The sequence below is a fragment of the Gymnodraco acuticeps genome, unplaced genomic scaffold (genome assembly GCF_902827175.1).
Source record: "Gymnodraco acuticeps unplaced genomic scaffold, fGymAcu1.1, whole genome shotgun sequence".
In the NCBI taxonomy this organism is placed as follows: Eukaryota; Metazoa; Chordata; class Actinopteri; order Perciformes; family Bathydraconidae; genus Gymnodraco; species Gymnodraco acuticeps.
The window spans coordinates 57,518-85,372 of record NW_022992249.1 but is presented as its reverse complement, the minus strand read 5'-3'; the positions used below and the strand labels follow the sequence as shown (position 1 = coordinate 85,372).

At 40.8% G+C, this 27,855-nt stretch overlaps 2 protein-coding genes across 5 annotated transcripts in view; one reads left to right on the top strand and one right to left on the bottom strand.

Moving 5' to 3' along the window:
• Nucleotides 1-345: 345 nt before the first annotated feature.
• LOC117540025 (long-chain-fatty-acid--CoA ligase 3-like) lies at nucleotides 346-20,079 on the bottom strand. 4 transcript variants are annotated; one of them, XM_034206417.1, is made up of 3 exons: nucleotides 20,047-20,079; nucleotides 8,590-9,106; nucleotides 346-552 (listed from the first exon to the last, which is right to left on the bottom strand). In XM_034206417.1, the coding sequence occupies exons 2-3, from the start codon at nucleotides 8,971-8,973 to the stop codon at nucleotides 361-363; spliced, it is 576 nt and encodes a 191-aa protein (XP_034062308.1). In that variant the 5' UTR covers nucleotides 8,974-9,106; nucleotides 20,047-20,079; the 3' UTR covers nucleotides 346-360. The 4 variants fall into 4 exon arrangements, with proteins under 4 accessions (XP_034062308.1, XP_034062307.1, XP_034062306.1 ...); XM_034206416.1 differs by lacking the exon at nucleotides 20,047-20,079 and adding an exon at nucleotides 14,932-15,054; XM_034206415.1 differs by lacking the exon at nucleotides 20,047-20,079 and adding an exon at nucleotides 14,729-14,854.
• A 6,274-nt stretch (nucleotides 20,080-26,353) lies between these two features.
• Nucleotides 26,354-27,855, top strand: part of farsb (phenylalanyl-tRNA synthetase subunit beta) — a 47,469-nt gene continuing 45,967 nt past the window's right edge. The window contains exons 1-2 of the mRNA XM_034206412.1: nucleotides 26,354-26,484; nucleotides 26,858-26,913. Of these exons, the coding sequence (XP_034062303.1) occupies nucleotides 26,427-26,484; nucleotides 26,858-26,913 (114 nt within the window). The 5' untranslated portion in view covers nucleotides 26,354-26,426. The remainder of the gene's footprint in view (nucleotides 26,485-26,857; nucleotides 26,914-27,855) is intronic.

Here is a 27,855-nt window from a genome sequence, read left to right as displayed (position 1 = left end):
TCGTTTTTTTTGTTTTACCTGAGATACATTTATTCCTGGGTCTTCTGGACTTCTTCATTATTAATAATATGGACAGGAAATGTCAAACACTGTCACCTCTCGTCACACCAATGAATACAATAACTGTGGTATTAGTCAAACTATAACCAGTATAATAATGATAAATATTAAAAAAATAGATAACGTATTAATGCTTGTTATGTGTTTTTTATGAAGCACCTTGAATTAACTAGTGCTGTATTGATACACTTGGTTTGCTTACCTATACTATGATCCACCTGTACTGCAGTTTTTTTTAATAATTTGAAGCCCTTTTTATGAAGAAAAACATTATTTCCCTCCTCTGAGTGTTTTCTGTGCTCACAGACACTCACCGGGGAAGTTGTGCATGAAGCAGGCCTGGGCCGCGACGATCCACTCGGCCCGGGTCTCACAGAAGATGGCTATGTTGTTTTTCTGGCGCTGACCCAGAGACGCCAATCCGCTGCCGAGCTGAGACGCCGCCGAGAAAACATCCTGATAGGAGAGCCAGCGGTACTCTCCCAGAATCACCTGCAGGTGGAACAGTTCAATTAGGATACACAAGCATTGCTCTCATGAAAAAAATGTCACCTATTATCGTAACACTTTACGGTAAGGGTACATGAATCATCATGAAGTCATTCATGACTTAATGCATGAAAAAGCATGAATTCATTCATGTAGTACTTCATGAACTATCAGTAATGTACAGGTATTAATGGTATCTCATGCATGACTTAATGCAGGAACAATACCTTAATGAATGCATCAACTAAGGTATCTCAATCATCACTACTTCTGAGTTATTAATGATGTTCATGTCTTCTTCATATAGATCTGCAATTAAAGTGTCAGGCCAAAAAACTGACCAGTCACAGCAATTCCAAGTGTTGTAATCATGATTAACTAAGCATGACTTTGTCATCACTTCATCATGTTTGTGCCCCTTCAAATAAAGTGGTGACCTGGGGGGTATACTACGAAGCAGGATTTTCGCTTAGCGGCTAAATTCAGGGAAAACTCCGGCTTTCCGGTCCTACGAAGCTGGTTATCTTTTTAGCAGGCTAGATCTCCATGGTAACTTATGCTTAGCGGCTAACCTGGTCGGGACCAGGTTAGGTTGCAGGCTAAGAGCTCAACTCAGTGAAAGCACTGCCTGCTGACCAATCAGAGCTCAGTGTGCGGAGTTTAAAGCGATCAAGTCATATTACAGGAGAAAGGAAATACAGAAAAGCTGCCGTTGCAGGAAAGACGGCCGGCAAAAATCACCGACTGTGTGAACGTGAACATTAATAGAATATCACCTCCATCTTCAGAGCAATCAGACTATTATAACATTAGCGTTAAGAACACTTACCACATATCTACCACAACATAAGTAACCGGATCAGAGTAACATTAAGTACAGTCCGCGGCATATCACTTCATAATGTATCATATATTTTCTTATCTGAGTCAGCTGAGCCGTATCTGGCCGTGCAACACTCACAGTGTCACATACTGTATGCAGAAGTATTATTTTAAGCAACACATTAAGTTGACAAAACACTCGAGACAAATGTAATTAAAGTCAGATCGTGTCTTAGATGGGGCAGTGATATCATAAACCTGTTAATGTCCGCATTCAAACACTTTTTCTTTTGCCAGCTGTATTCACCTTGCAGGTGCAGCTATGTGGCTTTGATCCTGGATAAAGTGTTTAAGTCATGGATGTTTAAAGTTTAACTTCTTCATTTTTGACTAGTATTAAAGTTCACTTTTCATTCAGGAAGTATGACGCTGCGCTGTCAGTGCGCTTCTCCATGTTTGTGATTGGTCGAATGCTCCAGATACCACCCCTTTCATGTGAACGCGCACCTAACTAGATAGGACACGGCTGGCTTGAGCGATCCACTTGATAACCAGCGTCGTAGTACAGTTTAGCGAGAGCGCGTATGTTTTGGATTAGGCCAACCGGCTAACTCAAACATATCCAGGTTAGGTTGAACCAGCTTCGTAGTATACCCCCCTGTTCCATCGTTTACACTGATAAACGTCAACACACTGAACAGGGTTGGGGTCAACACTTTGAATTCAACAGAATACATGCACTGCTATGACCGACCGACCGGGTCACCACTTTATTTGAAGGGGCACAAACATGATGAAGTGATGACAAAGTCATGCTTAGTTAATCATGATTACAACACATGTTTGGCTGAGACCTATAATATATTGATGCAAAACAGTATGATAGGGGACCTTTAAATTAGGATACACAATAATTTCTCTAATGAAAGAAAATAACATTGAAGGATTCTCTCTTATTTTGAAAGTTAGCAGAGGTGGAAAAGTATTCAAATACTTTACTTAAGTACAGATACGAATACTACACCGTAAAAAGACATTACAAGTAAAAGTATTTAGAATTGTACTTTAGAAAACCTATTCAAGTGTTATCAGGAAAATGTATTTAAAGTAGGGCCGGGACTCGATTAAAAAAATTAATCTAATTAGAGGCTTTGTAATTAATTAATCGAAATTAATCGCATTTTTAATCACATATAAATATTTGACCTAAGAACAGTGAGAAGCAATTTTTTTCACATGGATTTTAGTATACCATTAGGCACATTCACACCGCAGTACTTTTCCCACAAAGGTTCATGAGAATTTAGTTCATGAGAACTCTTTGAACCTGGGGGAGGATTAGGCAATGAAGCCGCCGACGTCACTTCTTCTTCTTCTGCTTTGGGTTTACTGGCAGGCCGCAAACCACTTCACGGCGTATACTGCCGCCCAAAGTCCCCGGCCGGAAGTCCCAGGAGTGGGGACTGGCTTCAGTAAAAGCTGCTGGGACTCCCAGCAGCTTCTACTGAAGCCTTCCGAGTAAATAGCCAGAACGCCGACACCTCCTCATCTCCACCACTCCCATGTTTTATTTTGTGTTGCCATAAGTTAGTCTCTCTGCGTTTCTGCGCTGGGCTAATGCTAACAATGCTAATGCGAGGATAATAAAATGGCGGCTTCACAAAACTGTTTGGGAGTTTTACGGGGCGTGGTTTGCAATCCGCCCAGCCAATCAGACATATAGCTCTTTTCTCACAAGAGAGCCGTACGAAAGTCCCTGCTCTCTAGCAGCTCTCTGCTCTCTAGCAGGGACTTTCGTGGGGGTAAAAAGGTTCTCATTAACTAATTTTAGTACCGGCTCTTTTTGGTGTGAACGCGATAAAAGAGGCTAACGTCCACGCTAGCTTCCACGCTAGCTGCTATATGTTTTGCATTGAGGTGATACTTGAGGCTTGATGTGCTGCGGTGATATGCGAATTCCCGATATATCGACGCTTCCATCCGTCCGTTTTTTAAAACAACATTTCCCACTGTTGTTCACTGTGGTTTGTTGTTGTCTGAAGTCATGAACGTTAGTTGGTGCTCCAGTATAATCGGTACGCCTGAAACTCATCCAGTGAGAAACGTTCCGCGGTGCAAAAATAAGTGCGATTAAAATGCGTTAATTTTTTTAACGCGTTAATTTTTTGTGTAATTAATTAATCTTAATTAACGCGTTAAAGTCCCGGCCCTAATTTAAAGTATTGGTAGTAAAAGTAAAACATAATGTAAAAGGAAAAGCAGCAAATCTTCAGAAGCTAGAACTGGATTTTGACCAAAAAAATACTAAAACAATGAGTGGAGTTGTTGCTATTGGCAACCGACTCAATCATTCTTTCTTAAATGTTGAAATATGTGACCTTTTTGAACCTCAAACTGTTATTTCACTAGCTTAAACATCATTGTATTTATGACATTATTAGACTTTAAATAATGCAGCATCAGGTAGCATTTTACGAATGTACACAATTAAAGTCCTGTTACACAAGTTGATCTTAAGGACTTTTTGTTGCACATTTTTTACATGTATTGGGTAATTGTACTTGTTCGTACCTCACTTTATTTGTTATGCAGTTTGTTAAAAGTGAACTTTACATAACTGGTGGAGTATTACTATTTATATGTCATTATCAGATTGTTGCTTTAGTTAGAATGGTACTGTTTTGATACACACAGTATTGATATTCAGGACTTCATTTGGACATTTTTGTAATATATTCGAAAACATTTTACTTTTTTGTTCAGCTGTTTCATTGGTTTAATCTTTTCTTAATCTGAAAGGAACTAATGTTATAAACTAAATGAGTAAAAATACATTAAATACATCTGTGCTTACGCCAACAGGTAGTGTGTGTGTGAGTGTGTGTGTGTGTGTGTGTGTGTGTGTGTGTGTGTATGTGTGGTCTAGCATTACTATACTTGTGGGGACCTAAACCTGTTTACACAGTCACGTGTGGGGACTCGCCTCCCTTATGGGGACAAATTGGAGGTCCCCATAAGGGGAATCATTCATTTTAGGGTGAAGACTTGGTTAGGGTTAGGTTAAGGGTTAGGCATGTGTTGGTTATGGTTAAGGTTAGGATAAGTCTCCAGGAAATGCATGTAAGTCAATGTAATGTCCCCTGAAGTGATGTATACATGGTATGTGTGTGTGTGTGTGTGTGTGTGTGTGTGTGTGTGTGTGTGTGTGTGTGTGTGTGTGTGTGTGTGTGTGTGTGTGTGTGTGTGTGTGAGTGAGGTTATACTGGCTCCTGGTGGTGAATCTGTGCCAGTACACTCAGAAACACTATAATGATGAATGGACAGAACTGCTTTCCATTTTCAGGGAACAAAGGAGCTTAGACAAGTTCTCCTGCAGCATTAAAACTTTCAACAGTGAGGTTTAAAAGGATTAACAGCGTCAGGCTGTGGGGATTAGAGTAATGCAGAGGAACTGTAACTGTAAAAGTCCACGGTCCAAAACACACAGGAAACACTGTTATGATAGTTATAATATAGAGCTCTGCCACTTTAACACTGAGGTCTGAAATAACTTGCAGGTAGAGCCGCAGTCAACAAATAAGAAATAGTTTCGGGGTTAATTAATTAGTTGTTTTGTCTAAAAAAAAAAAGGCAGACAATTGTAAAAGAAAAGACAGTGAATCACTGGTTCCTACAGACTTAGATTACATCTACAAATGTCTTGCAATATTAGCAAAATAATTTCATTTCGGCCCGCAGGATAATTTCTAATTCCTATTAGATCTGGCCCGCCGGTATATTGCAGCACACCTTCACTCCATCCTGAGGGTCTCCTCCGCTCAGAGCCTGACCCCAAACATTGATGACCTTGCACCCAAGATGAGATGCCAAGTATCTGAGCTAGCATCACAGAGCAGCACACTGAGTTTAATGGATGTTTCCTTCTGCACTTTGTCTCTCACGACAACAGGGCATGTTTGGTTTTCTCTCTGAGGGGAATAGTTTTGTTGAAGCTGTTGTTGGCCTGTGGGAAAATGTACTCATAAGAAATGACTCTGGAAAAGCTGCAGATAGAGCCATAAGAAATTAATGCAGCTGATTATTTAATGTTGTTTTTATAGGCAATCATTGAAGCTTTGTTAGTTCCAGGTTTAATATGTGCAATAAGTTCATTTCAATAAGTTCTGCAATAAACATTGAACCAGTCCGGCCCTCCACTAGTACCCACTTTTTTATGTTGGCCCACTGTGTGATGACCCCCCTGTCATAGAGGTATGAAGAGCCAGGAAATATTTGGGTTATCTGTCGCCACTTTTTCAGTTTTTTTCAGACTCTCTAATTAACCAAATTCCAATTGTGGAACTCTCAACAAAAGGATCTAAAGAATTGTATTTTTCAGTTAAAGAAATTGTATAAATGAAGAAAGATGGGACTATATGAAGAATGTGAATAAGTCTATGTACTCTGGTCCTGCATTGTTAAAAGTTGTTGATGTCTTTGATGTGATGTCTGCTCTTTATGTGCAGGGGCCTGTACTACGAAGCTGGTTAAACCTAACCTGGATATGTTTGAGTTAGCCGGTTGGCCTAATCCAAAACATACGCGCTCTCGCTAAACGGTACTACGACGCTGGTTATCAAGTGGATCGCTCAAGCCAGCCGCGTCCTATCTAGTTAGGTGCGCGTTCACATGAAAGGGGTGGTATCTGGAGCATTCGACCAATCACAAACATGGAGAAGCGTACTTCCTGAATGAAAAGTGAACTTTAATACTAGTCAAAAATCAAGAAGTTAAACTTTAAACATCCATGACTTAAACACTTGATCCAGGATCAAAGCCCCAGAGCTGCACCTGCAAGGTGAATACAGCTGGCAAAAGAAAAAGTGTTTGAATGCGTACATTAACAGGTTTATGATATCACTGCCCCGTCTAAAACACCATCTGACTTTAATTACATTTGTCTCGAGTGTTTCGTCAACTTAATGTGTTGCTTAAAATAATACTTCTGCATACAGTCTGTGACACTGTGAGTGTTGCACGGCCAGATACGGCTCAGCTGACTCAGATAAGGAGATATATGATACATTATGAAGTGATATGCCGCGGACTGTACTTAATGTTACTCTGATCCGGTTACTTATGTTGTGGCAGATATTTAAGTAAGCTTTCTTAACGCTAATGTTATAATAGTCAGATTGCTCTGAAGATGGGAGGGGATATTCTATTAATGTTCACGTTCACACAGTCGGTGATTTTTGCCGGCGGTCTTTCCTGCAACGGCAGCTTTTCTGTATTTCCTTTCTCCTGTAATATGACTTGATCGCTTTAAACTCCGCACACTGAGCTCTGATTGGTCAGCAGGCAGTGCTTTCACTGAGTTGATCTCTTAGCCTGCAACCTGACCTGGTCCTGACCAGGTTAGCCGCTAAGCATAAGTTACCATGGAGATCGAGCCTGCTAAAAAGAGAACCAGCTTCGTAGGACCGGAAAGCCGGAGTTTTCCCTGAATTTAGCCGCTAAGCGAAAATCCTGCTTCGTAGTATACCCCCCAGGTCCCATTGTTATTGTTATTGTTGTTGTTATTATTATTATTAGGCGTCACTTTCCACCTTCTTCTCCAGTAGGACTCGGATGAGGGTGTACTGTTATGTGTGGCTGTGAACATTTCTTTTTATTATGAAGGGTATACCCATCTATTTGTATTTATTTAGTTTTTTTGAGAAAGGGGCGGGTCATATAAGATGTTATTCTTCTCCCTGCTCCTTTCCTTTTTGGTGGGTTTATAGAGACATGTTTTGTTGGCAATTATTGTACATTTGGGTATGCGTACCATGAGCGGGACAAATACAAATGAAATGAAATGAAACCCTAACCCCTAGGATTAATGTTTGTTATTTTGAGAATATGGAGGAGCCAGATACCCGCTTTTAAAAAGTGGCGACAGATAACCCACAAGTACCAATATTTGCATTCAAGGAGCTAGAATGATAGAATGTGGAAAGCAAAGCAAATGCAAAATCCCCTTGGCTTTTTGTAAAGGGAGCCCTTGTGATGCTAACTTACAAAATCAGCCAAAAAACACGTCATCACTGCTCCAAAATACACAGAGAAAACTTGCTGTTGACTTGAATTAAATGTGTGTTGTCTCAGTTTTTCAGTTTATATCTTGACAAAATAAAATAGTTTTCTATCTGTGTTTTCTATTTTTGTTTTAATTTTATGTTTGCACCACAACACCAAGTCAAATTCCTCGTACATGTCCATAATACCATTCCATAATTAACAGTGGCGAACCGTGTCTATCACAACTGGACCTTCTGTAGACACACTCCCCCCCCCCCTCCGGCATTATAATGTCCGTCTTTTCACTGAATTGTCGTCTTGAAAAGGGTACTCACAACAATTCCACAACAACTTCATCTTGTTGTAACCCCTAACCCTGTTTTTAACGTTGCCATTTCAACGTTAAAAACAATAAAACGGCATGAATTGCTTCGTCGCATTCATCTAGATCCTCTGTCTCGAGCCAGTTAACTAGCGGGCCTCTAGAACACCCTGAAACCGAGGGGAACTCTGAAAGAACACGCCCATTGGCTACAAATCAATATATGATTGGTTGATCAAACTGTCAGTCCAAACGTACGCTCTCATTCAGTGCAACGGCCAGGGCATTCGATCAAGGATGTAGAATACCTTGGTGAAGGATATTCTACCCAGAGACCCAGAACGAGATCTGATTGGTTGCTTTCTTTTCTAACACAAAACCACTGAAATGCGTAGAGCATGGTCCGAGAAGGAGAAACAGATCAACGTAACACTGTTATATTACAGATCAACAACACAGATACCATTCTCATTTATTCATTTTATATAAATGTTATTACATTTTATTTATATAATTAAATCGATTTTTTGTTTGTTTTATCTGAATGTTCCTGGGTATTCTTTGAATACCTTGAAGGCCCTGACGGTTCGCCACTGCCATAATAACCTGGTGAGCTGTCCATCATCTGGGACCCAAAGCATGTTCTGAGCAGAGAATATGAACTGCTACCATCTAATGGGAGATTGAATAAAGTCAGCCTGAAGCATCCTTTGAGCTCCAGTCGATCCTCACAGTAAATACAGAGCTGAATCCAGATCAGATGCACGCTGAAGGCTTGATCTGACCACTGAAGTATTATTGTATCGTATCAACCTACCTTGTAATAAACCTGTTTCCTCCGCATCTAAAGTTACCTTCTTGAACAGCTTCCCGTTGCCCTGCCTCTCGTCCGCCTCACTGATCACCTCTCTGGTCCCTAGGCAGTGTCTGTGTGGAAACCTCCGGGCTGCTAACTCGAACATCTTATCCAGGGTTTGAACACCCGGGCGCAGCGTGGCCTCCAGTCTCTTTGTGGCCCTCACGGCTCGATAGGGGCCCTCGGGACGTCCCGGCTCCGAGCAGGCCTTCATCCTCTTGGCTCTGTCTTCCTCTGAGCCGTAGCGAACACCATCATCATCATCGAGCGTGGACATCCAGCCGAGGAAGACTGAGGGCAGGAAGGAGAGGAAGGAGTAGATCCAGACCGCGAGGTGGAAGACCAGCAGCAGCACGGGGCTCAGGTCCTCCTTCAGCTTCATCCTGCTGAAGCTGTGGAGACGATGCAGCGCAGAGAGGAAGGTGGAGGAAGACGAAGGGCGAGGAAAAAAGGTTGACTCTTTCTTCTGCTCCTGGTTTCTGTCACAGCTTCACTTGAAGGTCAGCAGGTCCACACTGCGGGGAAAACAAATCAGAATCAGGTTTATCACCAGGTAGGTCGACACGCACGAGGAATTTGACTTGATGTCGTGGTGCATACATAAAAGTAAAACAACAATCTAAAAACACAGATAGAGAATTATTTTAAGAAAACTATAATAACATAAAAAAGAAAATAAGAAAAAATATAGTAAAATAAAAAAGCAGTATTTACATTGAAATAGAATGGAATAAAATTTAAAATATGTGCAGTAAAAAAAACAGATATTGTCAACATTGTGTGCATTAATGTAATGCATAGAGTCTAAATGACATTAACATGGCATTAGAGCAACAACTATGCAATATGTGCAATATATATATATACATTTTTTATTGCTAGTGGAGCCTCGCAGATGGGGGTGCTGCAGCCCCCTCAGCACCCCCCCTTCCCGCGTCCATTCACGGTGTCTCGCTGTCTCGCAGACCCCACGCAGCAACCAGGAAACGACACCAGTAATCCAGCTCACACTGTCCGCTCCTCGAGCCTCAAAGGGCGGAGCAGCGAGCCCCGCAACGTCCCGCCAACACGGCACCCAGACCCCACGCAGCATTCTCATCCGTTTGTCATTACTGGTGTCATTTCCTGGTTGCTAACAAACGCTATTGTAAAACATAAACACTGATGTTCTGCTGTAACGGTGGTGGACTCATCAGAACAGAGTGGGCGAGCTGACCAATCAGAGCACACTGGGCTCACAGGGAGGGGGGGGGGGCAGGAGCTCCAACAAGCTGTGTAGGACAGAGTGAATACACATACTATACAGAGATGCTGTATGAGAAACCAATGAGAGTTTGGAACATTGAACAATATAAATCTATTCTAGTAGACCTCAACGATGGAATTATGATCAGTAGAAATGGCCGTGACATGGAGCCTTTAATCTGTCTTTGGCTCTTTTCTTCTGTCACACATGTTAATGTCCCCTCTGTGGGACGAATAAAGGTATTTTGATTCTGATTCTGAACTCACATGTACATCCTTCTCAAAGCGTGTGTCTTTCATAAAATGTTCAGTTGTGGGAAAAAGTGTCTTCTCCTTCTACTGTTCCTCATTTATTTCTTCCTGCTTTCTTTAGCGGATCTTGACTTGAACTCAATGGCAATAAAACTAGTCCGCACTACAGGGGGGGGAATTACATTAAACTTGAGTGAGTGAGGGTCAGTCTACCCTACAGTCAATATGTTATCATGTAAAATAATTGTAATATTTCTAAAAAGTTAATAAGAAAATGAAAGAACAAAACTAAAAACGGTTATCAACACAAGTCATTGCATCCTCACTCATACAACTACACACATGTTCAACACAATGACCCCCAATCCATCCCCCTACCTCTAAACACACACACACACACACATACATACACACACACACACACACACACACACACACACACACACACATATATATACACACACACACACACACATATACATCACTTCAGGGGACATTACATTGACTTACATGCATTTCCTGGAGACTTATCCATAACCAACACATGCCTAACCCTAACCCTTACCCTAACCCTAATCCTAATCCTAACCCTAACCAAGTCTTCACCCTAAAATTAATCATTCCCCTTATGAGGACCTCCAATTTGTCCCCATAAGGGAGGCGAGTCCCCACACGTGACTATGTAAACAGATGTAGGTCCCCACAAGTATAGTAATGCTAGGCCACACACACACACACACACACACACACACACACACACACACACACACACACACACGTCTTTGCAGGTCAATCAAACAGGGGAGAAACCCTCAGAGTATGGAGGAAGAGAGGAGAGCATCAACTGAGGAGAACTCTCTGCTCCATAGCTACTTAGACAACGGGGCTCTAAACCACATTGTACATTTCATATTTATATCAAATCTAATATTTAATATTCCATTACTCACATACTTATGTATATATAATATCCTGCTTTATATGTTGTCACTGTAAATGCTATTTTATTGCTATTGAGATGTTGACATTTTAAAATGTGTTTTGCTTGTCTTTTAATTGTAATTGTAGAATGCCATGTATTTTTATATTGCTGCAACACAAACATTTCCCAACGTGGGATCAATACAGTACTTCTTATCTTATCTTACACAGCCACATGACAAACAAGCTAAAACATTGTGCAAGGGGTTTATTTTGACGCTGTACGATCTACAGAGCTCTGAAGGAAAGCGATAGCAAAACCAGAAGCAGAAGGGAATCCATTTATGATTTTAAATGCAAGAAATACCGATCAAAATCAACGTCAAGCGATGCAATCCCTGCTGTTAGACCCTCTGTGCTCATAGTGATCCTCTGAAGTCAATCTCAACTCACTGGGAGGCGTGTGGCGCAGTGGGTTGTGCGTTGGTGTTGGGATAAGGGGGTCACAGGTTCAAACCCCACTGCAGTCAGCATGTCGATGAGACACTTCACCCCAAAGTGCTCCTGTGGGGATTGTCCTCAGTATTGAGTATGTAAGTCGCTTTGGATAAAAGCGTCTAAAAAGTAGTGTTGTCGTTACTTCTTTAAAAAAGTAATCCCTTACTTAGTTACCCTCCAAGGAAAGTAACTTTGTACGTTACTCGTTACTTTTATGTTGCTCGACTTTGGGCAGAACCCCATCTCTGTTCCTAAATGTGTAGGCTTACATAAAGTTCTACTATGGAGGACATAACAGATGTCTTTTGTGCTCTTTATTATAAAAAATGCCACAGAGCACTTAACAAAATATTGGGCTATAGGCGTCAACACCACCACTAAACAATAATATCAAACAATATCAATATAACATCATAATCATTAAGGGTTACAGGCTAGCCCCAAAATAGGTGCAAAGCTAGTGCAAATCATATCAATAGGCTACTAAACAGGCTGGGACTCGAAATATCATCATTTCCCCGGGGATCTTGAGCTACTAGCTTCCTGCTAGCATGTTTTCCTTTCAAATGCTTGGTGGGGTTGGCAGTGGAGTTAACGGCAGTGGAGTTAACGGCAGTGGACACAAGTTTCTGGCTAGGGCACAACGTACACCTTACACTCACATTTCCCCCCTTAGTTTCAACAAGTTCGAAGTGTGGAATGAGAGCTCGTGCCTAATGCGTAAGCAGGGGCGCCGTAAGGGGGTGAAAAGTTAGGACGATTCTAAGGGCCCGTGACTGACAGGGGCCCCAAAAATTGTAGAACATTAAGAAAAAATGTTTAAGTAACCTTTCATCAATCATTAACATTCATATAACATTATATTGATGATGTACTCACGAAACTTACGATTAATTTCACTTTTTTTGTTCGAAAAGTTAATTATCCAAAGCCTCTGTACACCCCCCTCTATTTACATGTAATGGTTTGGTCCTGCCTCCAAACGCTGTGCAGCACCGGCAGCACCGCATTTTCTAGCAGAGTGAGAGCATGTGAGGCAGCCAGGGATGTCTCAACGACTAACAAAGTCAGGCTTTCAAAAAAGAAAAGAAAGGAGAGAAAGACAAGAGAGAGCGACAGTATGTCACCCAGTTTTGCTCTGATTTAGCACCACCATCAGGCCTTTTCATTTCCATTTACGTTTTGTTGTCCATTTACACTTTAATACCCGCTTATTTTGTAGTTGGTATATTTAATTAGAAAATCTGCTGCTTATGTTATTTTTTTTGTGATAGCATTTTATAAATGATAATATTGGTGTTAATGTTCACTTTATTTTAATTTAAGTGGTCATGTGTGTTTAAGTTATATTATTTTGATTTATGAATGTTCCATTAAAAATGTTATTAAAAAGGCATGTCCACCATAAAAGATGACTATTGAGGTCTATTGTCAGGAATGTTAGTCTTATATCAAATAGTGAATTCTACTGCAGCACAGTGTTATATTTTCACAGCTCAGTGTCAGTAAATATTGTGCAGTTAGTATTGGACTACAAGATAGATGCAAGCCTGAACAGGTAGAGTTATTTAAAGCATAAATGAGTGGGTTGGGTTCTGGAGGTGTGGTTACAGCAATTGTGCTTGGTTTGCGTGGCCTGGGCCTGGTGGTGGGGCCCAATGTGATATATTTCCATGGGGCTCAGAATCCCTGGCGGCGCCCCTGTGTGTAAGCACACAGCTGAGTAGGCAGTGTCACTGTCACTCGTCCCTGGGAAAAGTAACGTTGCGGCGAATTGAAGAAGAAACTACGTTACCAAATGTTCTGTAGTAGCGCGTTACACTACTTTTTACCCGGCAAAAGTAGTTACGTTACTGTAACGTTACCCAACACTGCTAACAAGTTACATGTAATGTAATTAGGAAACGGTAGAAGGACTCAAAAGCAGCTTTTAATGCTTATTCATTTTCATTAATTCTGCACACTAATTACAGCTAGTCTGTTTTGCACTTGGAAAGGCATTTATAAAAGAGCAGGTCAAGATATCCTCATGTTCTCACTTATGTGGGTGAAATGCAGGAAACACTTGAAGCTTTCATGCCAATAGTGTTATCTCTCTTGTTGGACCTTCCCTGCAAGGCAAACAAAGAGTCCACTTTGAATGCCACACACCCAGTTTGTAAATCAGGCACTCAAGAATCAATCTGAGATGTAAATCAAACTTTATACAGAAAACCGTCTTCACAAGTTTAATAGAAACCCTTTTTGACGCGTAATGAAACTGTGTTGTTGTTTTAAATTGTATATTTCTGTTATTGTGAGGAATCTAATATTTCGGCAAATGAGAGTTGAATGCAGGAATTATACATTCAAGTGGATACAATTGCAGTTTCTCTCACTTTTCCATCAATAATACTATAATTGCAAATGATGCTACTTTAACATATCAGTTGCTATCAAATGACCTATGTTTGAAAACCAGTCATTTCTTGTCTGTTTGCTTCAACAATCATTAAACAAATAGTTGTTCATTAGTTCTCAATTTAACAAGAAAACAGGGGAGGATGTGACTTGGTATCGTGAGGTCACCTGCATTGGGTTAAAAACGCATGTCCATTATTCCACTGCTCTGCTATGAACATGCATCCGTGTGAAAATCTACATCACCTGGAGTTACAGGCGGGGAACAAACTTTACTCTGCCTCCATTCACGACTTAAAATAACGTTTTTTTAAAACACGTGTTTCTCTACAGTTAGGTATTGATTTGAATGGAGAGTTAGCCTACACCAAGTCAAAGTAGTAGCAAGCCATTGTGATTTTCTGATTATTTTTTACTACAATTTATATACAAATTAGCAAGTTTCAGATAAGAGAAAATGCAGCTAACACAACCTCAACTTCATATTTATTTGTATGATTTTTAAAGACATGTATGCTTAAAAATGTAAACACTTTTATAGTAAAAAATGATTATTTCAGCAAGTTTTACATGTTGCCTTTTGATTAGGTTTTTGAGTTTACATTATTTCATCAATTGACACAGAACTTTGTTGAGCATACAAATCCTTAACCTTCCACACACTCCACTGCCATAATCACACTGCCTTTACAAACACACCCAAATCACAGCTTAATCCTAAGATTAGCCACAGCAGAGTGACATGAATCCTCACATTAGCACCACTACTTCAATTCACTGACACTTGAACCAAGATGTTCCTGAAACCGTCTCTCTCTTACCTCAAAAGTCTCCCAAACTGATACGGATCACTTGCCGCTCTGAGGATCAGCCGATTCCTCACCACAAGAAACAAGTTGAACCTGATCCTTGCTAGAGAGCCACACGTGAACCAAAACCTGATGAACCAACCCAACTTGTCTCTGAACAAACCCTAGCCCCGTTATAGCAGCAATGCAAATAGAGACCGACTCTAATCTCTTACCTTAAATAGTGAGAAATGTGACGCTGCAATATAGTTGCTCAACGGGCGTCTTTATGCGATTACAAGGCGCTTTGCAGGCAGCCTCCACTCTCTGGATTAATTGAATAATATTGTGACATGGTGTATGCTGTGGTGGGGTGAGCCGGTGTGTGTGTGTGTGTGTGTGTGTGTGTGTGTGTGTGTGTGTGTGAGAGAGAGGGAATCATTGCTTCCTTAAGAGTCTGTGTGAATGGGGCCTTTTGTTTGCAGACGTCATCTTTCTCCCACTCACTAAGCAGGCCTTGCACTCTGCAGAAAGTTCAACATGGCCATTGTGGTGCAACACACGACTCAGACTGTGTGCGTGTGTGTGTGTGTGTGTGTGTGTGTGTGTGTGTGTGTGTGTGTGTGTGTGTGTGTGTGTGTGTGTGTGTGTGTGTGTGTGTGTGAGTGGTTAATGCATGTATGTGGTGGTGCGCAGGAGACATTTACAGCAGTGGAATACCAATACATTTGTACTTGTACTTAAATAAGATATTAAATGCAGGACATCATTTTGTAATTTAGTATTTCTTTTTTATTTAAAGTGGACCTATCATGCTATATTTGAAACATATATCGTATGGCCATACCTATACAAAACATATCTGTGAAGTTTTTTTTTCAAATTACCAATACCAAACAGATCACCCATTGTAGCCATCCCTCATACTGCTCATACCCCTCTTTTGAAGCCCTGTAATGGCGCAGAGCTCGGGTTTAAGCGTGCCGTGTCGTGCCGGGCCCGTTTTTGGTTGCGTTTCCACTTGGCCTAGTTCTGGCCCGGGGCTACTTTTTCACCTTTTTTCTGGCCCGAAAAAATCGTGGTTCTATCGGGCCCAACAAGCGGGCCAAGAACCAGGCTGAGTCGGGCTGAGTATGCTAAACTAGAGAGAGAATCGCTGGCAAGGGGGCTACAACTACAACACGATGAACATATTTGACTGTGATTTAAATGTAATACACGTTTCAAAATGATGTCGAAGTAACAACATACTGATACCGGTTAGTAAAAACCATGAATTAATGCTTTGACAAGTCTGCAGACAGACGGCAGGCGAAAAACCCTTTTAAAATGTTTGTTTTCTAAATGGAGCTTGGCTAAGCTGACGTTATATGCTCCGACCGTCCACACTCACAACAACGGCCTATACAGACATAAATAAACCAGCGACTGTATTCTCCATGACACAGGCAGTCTGTGGTTTGTACTTGTTTAACTTCTGTCTAGTTTCTGAACAGATATGAGGAGCTGTGAGCTCTGAGTGCTAACAGCTAACGGCTGTGTTGTTTTTCTGAAGATGACGTCACGGCTCCGCCTACACTGCGTTACTATAGTAACTGCCCCAGTTCCTAAACTGTAATGGAAGCGCAGCATTAAAGTGAGCCGGGCCTTACAAGGCCTAACCAAACCGTACTAAGTCGAGCGAGGCCTGCGGTGGAAATGCGCCATTAGAGAAACACGGATTTTGGGTCCTTAGCTTGAAAAAAAAGAAGAAGAGGAGGCGGAGCTAATGCCTGATCAGAATTCTACCAGAGAAAAAGTAAAATTCTGCTGTGATAAAACGCCATCCTGTTCTAAACCACGTCAAGGATTATTTCTGAAACAGTATGGAGCTCAAATGCTTTTTCTCTTGCGGGTTTATCACAAGGTGAGTTCCTTTTTTATTTCCTGCTTTTTAAACACATGCTCTCTCCAGTACAGGTTAGCTCTGAGTGTTAGCGAGGCTTGCTAATGTAAACAAAGACGAGATTACGTCCAAAACACGTCAGGCATTGTTTCTGATAGCAACTTTCTGTGGGTCCGCTGACGATTTGACGTCAGTTCAGATGGAATCTGGATCCGCTCGTTGTACCCCCGTTTTTAAAAGATTTGGGTACGGAGGAAAAGAGAGAGATTCTGTTTTCTTCAAGGTTGTGTCTTCCTGGTCGAATGTACTTATTGTAAGTCGCTTTGGATAAAAGCGTCAGCTAAATGCAATGTAATGTAACATAATGAAACGCTTTCAAAATGACTTCATTGAGAGTGAAAATACCAAACACACTTATGTGGATCAAGCTGTGCATATCCCGACTCAGACTGCAAGGAATCTGGGTGTGACCCTAGATAACAACCTGTCCTTCACTGCAAACATCCCTACAACCCGCTGCTGCAGATACACGCTTTACAACATCAGGAAGATGAAAGCGACTCAACTTCTGGTCCAGGCTCTCGTCATCTCACGCCTAGACTACTGCAACTCCCTCCTGGCTGGTCTACCTGCTTGTGCCATCCGACCTCTGCAGCTCATCCAGAATGCAGCGGCTCGTCTGGTCTTCAACCTTCCTAAATGTTCCCACACCACGCCGCTCCTCCGCTCCCTTCACTGGCTTCCGGTAACTGCTAGAATCCACTTCAAGACAATGGTACTTGCGTACCATGCTGCGAATGGATCTGGCCCTTCCTACATCCAGGACATGGTTAAACCGTACACCCCAGCACGTGCACTCCTCTCTGCATCAGCCAAACAGCTCGCTGCACCCTCGCTGCGAGGGGGACCCAAGTTCCCATCAGCAAAAACACGTGGGTTTGCTGTCCTGGCTCCAAGATGGTGGAATGAGCTCCCCATTGACATCAGGACAGCAGAAAGCTTACACACCTTTTAGAATTAGGAGGGATGAAACCCTCTTTAATGGTCACACACACAGCACACACAGTGAAATGTGTTCTCTGCTTTTAACCCATCCTAGTACTAGGAGTCTGGTACTAGGAGCAGAGGGCAGCTATTGTACAGCGCCCGGGGAACAATGGGAGTGAGGGGGGAAGGGGGATGCCCGGTGCTTTGCTCAAGGGCACCACGGCAGGGCAGGAGGTGAGCTGGGACCTCTCCAAGTAGCAGTCCACAGTCCATATTTTAGGTTTGGCCGGGGACTTGAACCGGCGACCCTACGGCTCCCAGTCCAAGCCCCTACTGACTGAGCCACTGCCGGACCTTCCGGCGCAGACTGAAAACTCATCTCTTTCGACTCCACTTCGAGCGATAGAATTACTAACAAAGCACTTATATACTAATAAAGGACTGGCTTATCTAAAGCCAGTTGAGTAGCACTTGAAATGTTTGGCTCTATGAAACCTGATGTACTTATATGATTCTGTTTTCTTCAAGTTTGTATCTTCTTGGTCGAACGCACTTACTGTAAGTCGCTTTGGATAAAAGCGTCAGCTAAATGCAATGTAAAAAATATTGTGACATCCTGCAAACTCCCGCAGGCGAACTAATTCCTTATTTCTCAGTTCAATTTAAGTGGATTTTTCTACAGTAAAAAAAAAAAAATAAGGAAAGTTTTACTCTTTTACTGCTGACTCTAGAATATATTGACTCAGGAGGATATATTAAATAACACCATAATGATGACGCCTTGTGTTTGCCTTGGTTGCAATTCTGACATAGGGTTTCCAGGGTGTGTGTGTGTGTGTGTGTGTGTGTGTGTGTGTGTGTGTGTGTGTTCTAATCACATCGGACCATCTCTGCAGGACAATAGCATCTCTTTGTGTAGTTTAGTAATGGCACTACATCATTTGATTATCGTTGCTGCAGTGCCGTTCACTTCTGCTGTGCAAATAGATTTAAAAAGTGGAGAGCATCTTCGGTTTGTTGAGGCGACGGATTTGTGGTTCTGGTGTTTTATTTAAATGTTTAAAACACATGACGTTATAACGTGTTTCCTACCTTTCAATACTGTAAGGAGCTTGTTTTACTAAATGCATATCAAAATGAATAAAAGCTCATGTAAAAAAGAGAATACTGGATGACATGCCCCTAATCATAAAAAGTATTACAATTCAATCTTGATAAAGAGAACAAGAGAAACCCACACATTGTTGGTTTATGATTTCATGATAACAGTACAGTGTTCTAGGCAGTGTGTGTGTGTGTGTGTGTGTGTGTGTGTGTGTGTGTGTGTGTGTGTGTGTGTGTGTGTGTGTGTGTGTGAGCGACAGATGTTCAACTATGAAGATCCACATTAGGGCGATGGCCCTATGAGGTAAGATAATGACCAATTATATCGGATCGAATATAGGAATAGCTAACATTTGAAACACCATATACAGAAAAATACCCAGCTGAAGAATATGAATTATTATATATATTGAATTAACTTTGATCCAGCTGATAATTCTATACCAAGTAACTGCACCGTGTTGCATCCCGAACAACAGAAAATACAATCTGCAACACGGGAAGTAAAACTAGCCATAGTACAGTGTTAAAATACTGTAACAAGTAAAAGTCCAGCATGCAACAGTACTCAATTAAGAATTAAATATAGGCTATATTACATTGTGGTATTATCATTTTAGATGCATTAATGTGTTCATATATTTCATGTTGAGCTAGGTAAAGGTGGTATTACAATTACTTATACTGCTGGGTAGTTAAGCCCATGATAACACATCGATTTATCAAATTAATGAGTAAATAGTACAAGTACACAAATATAGAATAGCATAACCTGATTAAAGTAGAGTTATTTAGAAATGTATTTATACTTGAGTTCATTTTTATTTATTTTTTCATTTATAGAAGGATCATGCATACAAAAACATTAATCTCAGCAAAGAGAAGAGATGCAATATGCCAGATTATAGCTAATAGCTAGTTTCCATCTGTGGTCCTCAGACAGGTTCATAACAATCAATACACAAATAATAACATTGCATGATCTCTATCAGTCAAAGCATTTTAAAACCTGATTTAAGTAGCTCAATAAATTAATACATAGTACACTTGAAATACACTTACATGATCTCGGTCACTCAAATAATTACAAAGCCTGATTTAAATTCAGGTTACGAACATAACACTTAGTACACTTCAAATACAGTTAAATAAAAATATCTAAGATATAGTATGACAATACAGTTCAAATAATAAAACTCAGATTACAGTGTAATTAAGTCAATGTTAGTTACTTTCCACCACTGTATTTATGTATAACTTAGAATAGAGTCCAACTTTCACAATCTTTCTTTGGGGTGTTCAACTACAGCATCTGACTCACGTGGGAATAAAGTAGCATCACAAAAACATTTCGATAAATGAGAAATAAACTCACCGCTCGGCTGCAGCACCACCGGCTCTGAGCTGCTCTCCGCAGACCGGAAGTGACAATCAGGGGGGGGGGGGCGCTTGTCTTCATTATGATTGGACTCGTGGAGGTGGCGCGTGCTGAGCTGAGGGCCGGGCACAGCTGGTAGGAGGCTGACTGTACCGCGGGTTACTATGGGTTACTCACTGACTGTCACAAAGAGCTGATGGGTATGCGCACGGGCCGGCACTTACTGGTGCAACCACGTGAACGCGCAGGCAGTCATAAAAACACCTCTTCAGAATCAGGGAAATGTAAAGATGAGAAATGAAGACGAAGACATTTGTTACACTGTTTATATTTTCTGTTTTATTTCTATGTTGAGACGTTTACATTTTAGAATTGTTATTTCTACTTCTGTGCAATGCCTTGTTTTTTATGCTGCTGCAACGCAAACAATTCCTAATCTGGGATCAATAAAGTAGCTCTTATCTTATTTTATATTGTCTAAATCTTAACGACAATGCTGCACTTTGAGCAAACCATAAGCGATGATGAACTTCCCTAAATGCGGATCATATACAAGATTATTATAGAAATGTGTGGCTTCGTGCAGCTGCGTAAACACATGCGTCCATTCAAAACAGATCAGCTGTGAACTAGGTGTCTGAGGCTACGCCATTATTCATCGAGCAGCTTCATTTTATATTCAGTCTATGTTTTGCTTTAGTTTGCGAAATTCAACAGTTGTGGTTCTGCCTCATTTCACTTCAACAGTGTGTGAGCTGCAGAATACATGTAGGCTAAGCATTGAGCAGGTCGACACTACCATCTGGTGGTTGGAAAATACCTTTTTACGATAGAAACATCTACAAGAACAATACAACTTGGCTTTCAGATAGTTCATGATTTACCCTTAGGAGCAGGTGCTTACAAAACACAACATAAACTAATCAAAAAGAGACAATAACATTTAAACATGAAATAAACAAAAATAAAATACATTGAAAAGGGCTACTGCTTTTTATGTCAATCATATTTACGGTGGCCGGCAGCAAACGTGGAACAATGGCCAACAACGCTACATAAGCAGGAAACAGCTGCAAATAATGAAATGAAAAACAAACAAATCCTGAAACTAAATACAACACACAAACGCAACAGAAAAACGCTGCAAATACAAAAACACATTCAAAACCCAAAACACACAGTGCTCCAGGCCTCTAGGGGGCGCGCTACGTGGAACAGATTGATGTCTGACCAGACATAGAGTGGCGAAGTCACGCCCTTCTACTTCCGGTCCATGGGACCTTTCGGAAAATTATGTATTGAAGTCAATGGAGAGAGAAAGATTATCTTTGGATCCTGTTTGAATTGTGCCACGAATTACACATATGATGTTTGTCAATTTAAAAGATAATTTCCACGTCAAAAAAGTCACAGTTTGTCGTAAAACTGTTGAAATATAAGACTATGAAAAATACGCAACTAAAGACTACAAATCCCAGAGTCCCGGTCCCGCATGCTGGCTCTTACGAACCGACTAACTCCCCTTGTGTGTACGTACAGCTCTCAACGTGCCCAGACTTGGAGTTTTCACCTCTTGTAATACTTTCCGCCTCATTCTGAAAGAAATAAGTGAAATGTTCCAACGTGACGGCCGTCTTGGTGTGTGGTGCGAGACGGGAGATGTAGTTCATTGAGCGGTTTCACACAAAAGAAAGTGTTTCTTCACAGTTTTTATTTTTTTGACTTGTAAAATTATCTTTTAAATTGACAAACATCATGTGTGTAATTCGTGGCACAATTCAAACGGGATCGAAAGATAACTTTTCTCTCGCCATTGACTTCAATCCATAACTTTTCAGAAATAAGGTCCCATGGAGCTCCCCCGGAAGGGGAGGGACTTCGCCTCTCCATCACTCTCGTTCGTTCTCTCTGGTCAGACATCAATCTGTTCCACGTAACACGCCCCCTAGAGGCCTGGAGCATTGTGTGGTTTTGGGTTTGTATGTGTTTTTGACTTTGCATATCGTTTTTGTATTTGCAGCGTTTTTCTGTTGTGTTTGTGTGTGTTTGTGTGTTGTATTTAGTTTGCATCATTTCTGTAAATGCAGTTTTTCATTTTATTATTTGCAGCTGTTTCCTGCTTATGTATGCGTTTTTGGCCGTTGTTCCGCATTTGATAATTGTTCCGGATGAAAATGTCCCTGAGTCTGGTGGTTTCAGTCCGGATGCTGCGGTAGCGCCTGCCAGACGGCAGCAGTTTGTGGCTGGGGTGATGGGGGTCTTTTATAATCCTGAGGGATTTCGTCCTGAGCCGCTGGGAGCAAAGGTCCTCCATGGATGGCAGCTTCGTCCTGGTGATGTTCTGTGCAGCTTTCACCACCCTCTGTAAAGCCTTACGGTTGAAGGCGGTACAGCTGCCGCACCAGGCCGTGATGCAGCCAGTCAGGATCCTCTCTATGGTGCACCTGTAGAAGATCAGGATCCTCTCTATGGTGCACCTGTAGAAGCTGCAGAGTATCCTGGAGTCCATGTTGAACCTCCTCAGCCTGCGGAGGAAGAAGAGCCGCTGTCGAGCTGTTTCGGTGATGGTGTTAGTGTGATGAGTCCATGTCAGGTCCTCAGTGATGTCCGAGGAATTTGGGTACATGGTGCATACATACACACAGTTAAAGAAGATACACAGAAAAACTAATTGTGTACAAATGTGCAAAAATATTTGGAAGGTTGTGTAGAACTGGAAATGCTTACAACAAGATATATGTCAACAGGAAGTTAAAAAAGCAAGATATAACAAACAAGTACAAAAGTGTTTTGAATAAAATAAAAGTAGAAAGAAAAAACCCGCACATTTCTTCTTTATTTATTTAAAGACAATACACTTCATTATGAATATTATTAATTACATTTTTCAAAAACTGGAGGACATTTCTAAAGTAAGTGTATTTCAGTCGCGCAGCACTCCGAAATTACACATCCCCATTGAATCATTCTACAGACAGAAGGGAGACAACGAATGAGATATAGAAATGCAGAAGCGTATTGATTGGCAGAGAATCGACTAAGACAAAGTATATTAAGGGTGAACTACAGTGTTTTCAGAACAGCGTGTTGACATTCCCCTTATTGTGGAATAAGGGGAATGCAGAGACTGGCTACAAGTGTTTTAGGTTCAAATTAGACAACTTACCTTCTTTGTACCTCTTGGCTAGGGGTACAAAGGGAAACGACACGACCAGTTTGGAATTGGTAATTGTTACCGGTGGTTTATTTGTAACCAAAAATGATAAACCCAAAAATGTACACAAACAGTTTGACACCAACAAAGGGCCAAACTGTTACTGGTTTAACAAAAGGCGACTCCAAAAGAGAGTAGCACAATATGATACAAAAGAAAGAAAGTACCTCACTTCTAAAGTGGAACAAAACACTAAACAAAACGAGGCTGTGTGGAAACAGCTGTTGCTGATCAACCGGTGCTAATCACCGGGGTCTCAGCAATACTTTCACAAAGGCTGATCTACAGGCGCTAAGCTAACCTGGGTCTAAGCTGTTTCACAATGTCAATATCCTAAATGCTGTTCTACAGGAGCACTAAATGGTTTTAGAAAAAATATCGACTCTTTGTAGATATCTACTAAACTAAAGCAAATAAAGAGAGTAGGCCTGTTATACTGAGTGATATATATTATACACACTGCTCTGCTTTCTGTACCTCACAGCTGTTCTCACTGTAAACATCGCGTCGCGATGAAAGCAGTTAATAAAAATAATATCCAGGGGATGCATGCAGAGCTGTCATTGGCTGAGATAAGTCCGGCCGTGCGTCCCATCTCTGTTGCCGGAAATGCATCCACGAAGGAGCCGTGGAGGACCGTGAAGGACCCATCAGTGTATCCTCGGTTAGAGCTCCAGCCTCCTCGACGCTCGATCCTCGGTCCTCGAAGTGCATTTAGAGAAATTAGATGTCCTTCAACATGGCGCGCTGAAATTCATTTCCGGGTCACTACCGGAGGACCAAGGAGTCGAGTAGTCGAGGAGGGGGATTTGATGAAATGAGAAAGGGCCATAGGGCCCTTCTCACTTCGGTTAAATGGAATCCTTGCTTCCCTCACTTGCGTCGTTCCCCTGCGTCTCTCCCACCAAGGAAGCATGGAGAGACGCAAGGAAACCACGAGAAGCAGGGAAATGAGTTTTAAGAGCAATGGGACGTCCTTTCCTCCGGAGCGTCACGTGAAGTGACTTCCGTTTGTGATGACGCCGCACAGCTGATCGTCTGACAGCAGCTCATGTCCCCGTTATTTCCACACACACCCCCGCCTCTGTTAGCACACATTTACTGACACAAACATTTGTATCATCTGTTGTAGATCCAAATACATGAAATAAAATAAGAACTCATTCTCAAAAAAGATAAACGCCATTCTTAAAATGTAATAAACGAACATTAGTTGGATTAATATTGATTAGAGTGCACAATAGAAATAAAATAATTGAGAGAAGAAAAAGAGATATGTTATCTATCAAAACCCAGTTAGATTAACATTCATTGGATTGCACACTTTGTTTGTTTGTTTGGATATGTTGCACATTAACATTTTAATAGCACTTAATGACTGACTGAATGGAAATGACAATAAATGAAAATATAAAACGAAAAAAGCGATCATGAAAATGTTTCCAATAAATGAATAAAATGATTTTTGACCCCTTTGTTGTTCAGACATATCACATATTTGTCACTAAATGAAACATGAATTGAAACAAAACACGGTATAGACTGAGGAGTAACTCCCGTGAGGTTCATGTGTTTTCTTCACTCTGCTGGGAAACTGCTCTCATGTCAAGAAGCATCAGATCAGTGCATGCACTGCATCGTCCAATCAGTGAGCGATACACAGTAAGGGGGCGGGGCGAGTATCTGAGGATTTCATCGGAGGATGGTCTGCTGGTTCCTTGATTATCGCTCCTCCATTATCGCTCCTCGCTCCTCCCGCAAAAATAAGGCCATTGGGACGCTACTCAAGATGGCGCAGACAAATCAACTTCCGGTGAGACCGAGACCGAGGAGCGAGGAAATTAAAAATAAGAGAAGTGAGAAGGGCCCATAGAGTGGTGCAGTAACGCGTCCTAAAACCCGGAAGTAAGCTGCGCACGGGTTCCCTCGACAAAAAAGCAATGGGATTTCTCCATAGGATTTAGGAAAATCGCTCGAAATAAGATCTGTGGGAAACATACCTGTTTGATGCACGTTTTGTTCAGCCGGATAATCTCCATAATCCATCATTAGATTTATGATTAGAAAATTATAAAAGTAGGGCAGACATGTGGATATCATCCGGCTGAACAAAACGCTGGGCCTCTCACGATAATTAATTTTGTTGGATACATTTTCCCGGAAATTATTGCGATAAACGATAATATTGTCGGCACCGTTGTCATTTTAGACCACTGACATAATGATAATATATAATAATAATTCAAGTACATCCTTTCAAACTGCTAGTCACATCCTCATGTAAATGGAAATGTATCGAGTTCATTTTTATTTATCGTACGATAAGTCAATGAATTGCTTATCGCGACAGGCACACAATAAAATAGTGTGTTTGACTTTCATTAGTGAATGAAACTTTGTGCCCTTTATACTCTGTGTCCAATATTGTGTATTTGTATATATTGTATATATATATATCCTATATATATGCTAAGGTCCCGCTACTGACACGATAGCAGTCATTTAGTGCGCATATGTGTAATTAAACCCATGATATCAAAATCTCACTCCAGCCAGGTACCCAAAGTTGGCAACCCTGGGTAAATGGTGTACTTTTACTCCACTGCATGTATGTAATACCTTTAGTTACTTCACAGATGTGGATGAATGATGTGAAATCTAATCAAGTGTTGAATCAGACTTTAGTTCCACCTGGAGTAAATCCACCAGCTACCCTGCAGTATACAAAGTCATTCAAACTAGCTGCACCTTTACCAGCTTTGAGAACACTTTCATGATCAATCATTATAAAACATATCATATATATTATTCTGAAATGGACCAATCTGCACAACTACTTTTACTGTCGCTACTCTCACTATATTTTGATGATAATAGTTTTCTACTTTTACTTGAGTAACATTTTGAATGCAGGACTTTTACTGTAACAGAGTATTCCTACACTCTGGTACTTCTACTTTTACTCAAGTACAAGATCTGAGTACTTCTACTTTTACTCAAGTACAAGATCTGAGTACTTCTCCCGTTTCTGTAAAGACATTTATCAAGAACTGGATGTAATTTCTACAGTAACTGTATTTCAGTCAGGCACCTCTCCTGACAGCTGCAGCCGGTTGGCGGGGTCCTTCCTTTCCCCTGTGCTAAGCAGGATTAGCATCGCAACATGCCGACTGTCGGAGTAAAGAGGGATCTTCTGTTCAAAGCTTTGGGCAAAACATACAGTAAGTCATGTGTAATACGTATTCAAGTAATGGGACACGTATCTGCCGGGTTATTTAATGTCATTGTGGCTTTTAAAAGACCGAGGAACTCAAGAGTTTCGCATGAAATCATTAGCCTGATGTAAGCAACAAATGGCTAACTTTAGCGTTCTTTGACTTTACTACAAAGGGAATTAATGCCACATATAAACGTGAATGTTAACGTATGCCTGTGTATATTCATGTCATCAAGAAAGTAGTGTTAGTTAGATATTTGACATGCATGTGTTTGATGACACCGTGATTGCATCATTTCCTCCTGTCATTTAAATCTGAGCAGTCTGCTGTTTTATTTAAATGTTTTATGAATGAAGTGTTTGTTTTGTTGTTACAGCTGATGTAGAGTTTGACGAGCTGTGCTTTGAGTATGGGCTGGAGCTGGATGAAATTGTGAGTGAACTGTAATGAAAAAGATCAAAACACTGTTTGCATTTAAGTTTGTGTTGCTTTTTGAAGCCTAAAAACTAGCGTCCAAGATTAGTAAATCAACACATTTAGAATTTTTGTTGCAGAAGGAACAACAACATAATATACAGGGTTCTTACGGTCATTACAAACCTGGAAAAGTCATTGCAATTCAAAAAGCTAATTCCAGGCCCTGTAAAAGTTATGGAAAACAATATTTTCCCCAAAGTTTTGGAAAAGTAATGGAAATGTAACTAAAGTTCAAATATAATTTATATGTTATTTAATCGCCGAAATAGTAATACTATAATGATAGTAAATACTGTATCGTATAGGCATGAAACGTAAAATGGCATTTAATTGTTGAGGTATTTTTCTGGTGAGAGGTTTTAGTTGCTTCAGCGCGTAGAAGCTAGTAAGCCTACTATTGGATTTGTTTTAGATAGGCTCAACATGTTGCAGACCTTATTTTCCTGTTCCATGTTCAAATAAACCATTTTCAGTTGTACCGCTGAGAAAGAGTCATTTTTTTGGTCATGGAAAATTAGGTAAAGGTCATGGAGAAGTCATTGAAAATCATTGGTGAAAAGTGTATGAACCCTGAATATATAATGCTTTAGAATATGTAACCTCTTTTAAATCACGTATTAAAACCCACTTTAATACACATGCTTTTATGCAATAACACATTTTAAGTGGTTAAATACTTTTTCTGTTTATATTCGTATTTTTTTTTAATGTTAATGATTGCACTTTTTTATTTTTGTCATTATTCCTATTCTCTCCACTTTGCGTCATCAGTCCTTATTTGTAAATGTTACCAAAACAACTGATTTTAGCCTTTAAAATGAGACGATATCTGCTATTTTCCAATCATGTTGGGATGTTTGGTCCATAAATAGACATTTGGAGTTGGAATTGGCAATT

What these genes read in the sequence shown, in the direction of transcription:
- LOC117540025 (XM_034206417.1), bottom strand. Translation starts at nt 8,973, where the DNA reads ATGAAGCTGAAGGAGGACCTGAGCCCCGTGCTGCTGCTGGTCTTCCAC. An exon ending in ACGGGAAGCTGTTCAAGAAG is followed by an intron (nt 553 to 8,589) that starts GTAACTTTAGAT and finishes TTCCACCTGCAG; the next exon opens with GTGATTCTGGGAGAGTACCG.